The sequence below is a fragment of the Cucurbita pepo genome, chromosome LG20 (assembly GCF_002806865.2).
Source record: "Cucurbita pepo subsp. pepo cultivar mu-cu-16 chromosome LG20, ASM280686v2, whole genome shotgun sequence".
NCBI classification, from domain to species: Eukaryota; Viridiplantae; Streptophyta; class Magnoliopsida; order Cucurbitales; family Cucurbitaceae; genus Cucurbita; species Cucurbita pepo.
In genome coordinates this window covers 5,478,517-5,483,909 of record NC_036657.1, presented here as the reverse complement: position 1 = coordinate 5,483,909, position 5,393 = coordinate 5,478,517, and the positions used below count along the sequence as shown (strand labels likewise).

Sequence of the window (5,393 nt, the reverse complement as noted above, 5' to 3'; positions counted from 1 at the left end):
ACTTTCTCCTCATCAACCTCAACACCATTAGATGAAACTACAAACCCAAGAAAGTTAACTTTTTCCATGCAAAAGCTACATTTCTTTAAATTTACATACAAACATTCATTTCTTAAAGTAGTCAAAACATTGCGTACATGGGTAATATGATCATCTAAAGATTTAGAGTAAACAAGGATGTCATCAAAATAAACAACCACAAACTTACCTAAGTATTCTCGTAAGACATGGTTCATTAGTCTCATGAATGTACTAGGTGCATTAGTTAATCCAAAAGGCATAACCAACCATTCATAAAGACCATACTTGGTTTTAAAAGCTGTTTTCCACTCATCCCCAATATGCATGCGAATTTGATGATAACCCGATTTTAAATCAATCTTAGTAAAAAGACTACATCCATGCAATTCATCAAGCATATCATCTAATCTAGGAATTGGATGCCTATACTTTATAGTTATCTTGTTTATAGCCCTACAATCAACACACATACGCCAAGAACCATCTTTCTTAGGTACAAGAATAACTGGAACAGAACAAGGACTCAAACTTTCACGTACATACCCTTTAGCAAGGAGTTCACTTACTTGCCTTTGTATCTCTTCAGCCTCCTTTGGATTAGTCCTATATGCTGGTCGGTTTGGAATGGGCGCGCCAGGAATGAAGTCAATCTTGTGTTCAATCCCTCTAAGTGGTGGCAAACTACTAGGCATCTCCTCAGAAAATAAATCTTCAAACTCTTGCAAAAGCACAACAAAATCACTAGGCAAAGAAGGGTTAAGCATGTTAGTAAAGTAACAAGACCCCTTGCACATAAGTACAAGAATAGTCTGGTTAGAGAGCAAAACATTCCTAGCCTCACTTGATCTAACATACAAGCTTACTGATTTGGCTTTTCTCTCTTTTTTTTCTCTAGGCTGAGTGTTACTCTCTTGCTTTTCACTCAAGCTCATTTTTTCACTTGATTCTTTTTCAATCTCTGCTTTTGCATCAGCCTCTTGCCTTTTCTTTTCAAGTTTGCAATGATCAATAAATACATCTTTTGGAGACAATGGAACAAGAGTAGTTTTTCTACCATTGTGAGTAAAAGAGTATCGATTTGCATACCCATCATACATTACCCGACGATCAAATTGCCATGGCCTCCCCAGTAGTAAATCTCCAACATGCATGGATACAACATCACATAAAACATCATCAACATATTTTCCAATAGTAAATGAAACAAGAGTTTGTTGAGTTACCCGTACTTCCCCACAATCATTCAACCATTGAAGCTTGTAGGGTCTTGGATGTGGTTGTGTCTTCAAATTAAGTCTTTTGACCAGAATGGAACTCACAACATTGGTGCAACTACCGCTATCAATGACAACACTACAAGGTACAGATTGAACAAGACAACGAGTTTGAAACAAGTTCTCTCTTTGGTCTAGGCCGTCCTCCTTAATGTGGGTGTTTAGAGCTCGTCGAGTAACCAAAGATATATGTGTAGGGTCCTCTTCGCTAAACTCCTCACTCTCATCAGTTTCCTCATTTATGTCGTCATGTGCCTCGTCATCCGTAACAATTTCTCCCTCCTTGATGGTCATAATTCTTGCATTTGGGCAATCTCTACTATAGTGTCCTACCCCTTGACATCTCCAACACTTTAAATCCCTATTTCGAACATTAGACTTTTCTACTTTTTCTTTCCCTGTTCTAGAACTCTCTCCTTTCTCAAATTTAGCTCGAGGCTTCTCATTAATCTCTTGATTTCTATGCTTATAGTCAATGTTCTTACTATCCTTTTTCCATGTAGAAGTAGAATTGGGAAAAGTTTTAGAAGAATACCGTTGAGATCTTCTTTGGATTTGCCTCTCGATCTTAATTGCAATGTGCAACAACTCCTCAATATTAGAATAAGGCTGTAAATCAGTCTTGTCTGCAATCTCTGTGTTTAACCCATTAAGAAACCGCGCCATGAGAGGGCTCCATGTCCTCATCGAGGCAAGTCGATCCATCAATGTATCCATCTCCTTGTAATAATCTTCCACAGACTTGCGTCCTTGTTTCAATGCTTGAAGCTTTTGCGCCATGTCCCGTTGAAAATATTGTGGAACAAAACGCTTCCTCATGGACTCTTTGAACTCGTACCATGAATCAATTGGTGCTTCAAGGTTTCTTCTCCTACTTGACATCAATTTATCCCACCAAATTTGAGCATATTGTTTGAATTGAGCAATGCATAACAGTACCTTCTTTTTATCACTAAAATTATGACAGTTGAACACCGACTCCACCGTTTTCTCCCATTGAAGGTACTCCTCTGGATCGGTTTTGCCATAAAACTTGGGAAGTTTTAATTTGATGCTCCCCACGTTACGATCAATTCTATCATCATAAGGAACTCGTTGTTGTAAATTATGATACCTTCTTCCATGGTCTCGCCCTCGCATCAAGCCATGACCAACCGCATGTGGATTATCCTCGTGGTGATCAGAATTGTCGCCCTCATATGTATCGGTTGAGGGCGTAGGTTGTGGAATCCTCTGTCGTGCTTGATTTTGAATCTCCAATCTTCCTATTCGATCAGTCAACTCTTCTATTCCTCGAATTAGTCTTTCCATGGTTCGTTGTTGTGCTTCTCTCAATCGTGCATCAGTAATGTTAGTATTGTCGTCTGGATTTTCCATGCTACAAAAGAAAGGAAAAAAAAAAAAAAAGGACCTCACAAGCGCTCCCTCACGTGTATTCACTCGTAAATGTAGTTCACTCGTGTTTAGCACTCAACACTCGAATCAATGTGTCACTCCCTTACAAACTCACCCTCACAATTGAGCACACACAAATCACACTCCAAAAAACAAATTGGGATGTGAGACAAGCTATGTTATAGAGCTAAGTGCAATTCAATGTGAATAGACAGCACACTCAATACATAAACAAGGGTATTGAAGGAGCAATCCGAATAACGACAAAGAAACAAATTAAAGAAAGAAAATGATTAAGGACTAATTTAGATGTAGTAACATATGAGAGTTACATATAATAATCAAGAGGAAAAAAGAAAGACATTTAACATCAATAAGCTTTCTTTCATTCAATGGTTTTTTCTTTCTTTCTTCTTATTGGCAAAATCTAATCAATTTACCAAATAGAAAATTGATTTAAAAGATCTTAAAGAAGAACAAAGTGTTGATAAGATCGAGATCTAACACTTTAAAGAACATAAGAAATGTATTTATTTTTATTTTTTATTTTTTTTGTTATATATTTTTGTGATAGAATATGAACATTCTACACAAACTGAGAAAAAAAAAATTATAAGAGAATTAAAAGAGATCAGCGCAATGAAACATATATCCGATCTTGAGCCTGAAGCTCTGATACCAAAATGATATGGAAATCAACCCAAGGGAAACTATGGAACGGATTACCTTGATGATAAGGATCAAGAGTAAAGAAAACTCATTTCTAAACTCGTGATTCGAATCACTCCACAAGAGGTTTGATCAATACCACTTGAATGACTCTACATGCAAGTTCTAAACACAAGAATTTGCAAAGAAAGTTTAGCTCTCAACAAAGCTAAAATAGAAATTCTATTCTNTGCAAGTTCTAAACACAAGAAGCAAAGAAAGTTTACCTCTCAACAACAAAGCTAAAATAGAAATTCTATTCTTAATTCCAAAATCTGATGTCTAATCAAAGAAAAGAAGGGCCTTTACAACTTTAACCTATATGATACATAACTCCCAAATTAAACCCATAACCTCCCTATTAAAATGACTAGTTAATGGTGTTATATAGTAACCTATATGGGTTACAATATAACCTTAACTCTTATATTTAAAACTAGCTTAAATATGAAAACAAATAGTTAAACTATAATTAAATAATGCAAATAATAAAATGGGCTTATTAGTCATCCTTGGACTATTGTGAAATTCAGCGGAGTTCATTAAATGCAACTTAAAGTGCATTTAATTCATCTCTGTCTTGAAGCTCAACTTTGCACAACATATAAGGGAGGTCTCCAACGTCTTCTAGTATTTCCTTTGATGAGCTCACCATAGCTTGAATATAACTGTATAAGGTTTGTTGTAGCTTCTTGGCTCTCGTCCTTGTAATTGGACCTTGAGGTATGGAATTTCCTTGGTCGTGGTTCATATCATTCTCCCCCTCTTGAGAAGGATTCGTCCTCGAATCCAAGTCATCACCTACATCAAAAGGACTCAAATCAACAACATTAAAAGTTGTACTAACACCCTACTTACCTGGTAAATCAATTTTATAAGCATTGTCGTTGATACGCTCAAGAACTTGAAAAGGTCCATCTCCTCGTGGTAAAAGCTTAGATTTTCTTTGAGTAGGAAATCTTTTTTTTTTTTCGGAAACGCACTCAAACCCAATCTCCTTGCTTGAAGATGAAAATCTTACGTCCTTTATTAATTTGGGTGGCAACCTTGGAATTTTGTTTCTCAATTTGTTCTTTCACTTGCTTGTGCAGTTTATGAACAAACTCAAGTCGTGTGCCTCATCATTTTTTATGAACAAACTCAGCATCATTTGCATTTGTTTGCATTTTTGCATGGCCCCTATAGTGAAGTCACTTACTAAGTATTATTCGAAATACTCAGGTCCTGTGCCTCATCATTTTTTAGGTAAAGGCAAGGCGCCCATGTACGATTGACGGTGGCATTGCAAGTAAAGACCATGACACGTTCATAGGATAGATGCATATTTAAATTCCTAAATTTAGGTTATAATAAGTTGTATTGCATTTTATCTTAATTTATTTCATATTTATTTTTAATTATTTTCCATTGTTATGTATTGAAGAAGTAAGAACATGCCTTGTTTTCAAGTTAGAAGCTATTTTTAATTCTTCGAATTTTATGCTCTAAATGATGTCTTTTTAAGAGTTATTCTGCATATGAGCTTAACATGAAACGTTAGCAACAACTCTAGTAAGTAAAAATTTATGGTCGTTACACTAATGATGATATTTTAACCGATGACACTTTCAATTTTATGAATTTAAATCTCAAACTTAAATGATTGTATCAATTTACACCCTCAATTAAGTTTCTGTTACAAACCTTGTGAAAAAAGTTTATCATACATGTTTGAAGTCACATTCTCCTCTAAAGTAATTGTTTATCATTTTTTGAAAGAAATATAAAAAAATCACTAAAACATTTTAGATTGGGTGACCACCATCATTAAAATCAAGAACCCTAACTTTTAAAAGTAGAACCCACACAAAAATAAAGTTTGTATCACTTCGCACCTTAAATAAGCTTTGTTTCTACCAAAAGTCATATATTGAGTAAAGCCCTAATTTGAAATTGAACAACTCTCCATGATAAAATGAAAAAAAGCAACATAATAATAAAAAAAATAAAAAGCTA

The 5,393-nt window shown here is 35.1% G+C and overlaps 1 protein-coding gene across 1 annotated transcript in view; it reads right to left on the bottom strand.

Moving 5' to 3' along the window:
* LOC111783592 overlaps positions 1-2,672 on the bottom strand; it is a 9,896-nt gene extending 7,224 nt beyond the window's left edge. Inside the window, exon 1 of the mRNA XM_023664514.1 lies at positions 588-2,672. Within this exon, the coding sequence (XP_023520282.1) occupies positions 588-2,672 (2,085 nt within the window). The remainder of the gene's footprint in view (positions 1-587) is intronic.
* Positions 2,673-5,393: the final 2,721 nt, after the last annotated feature.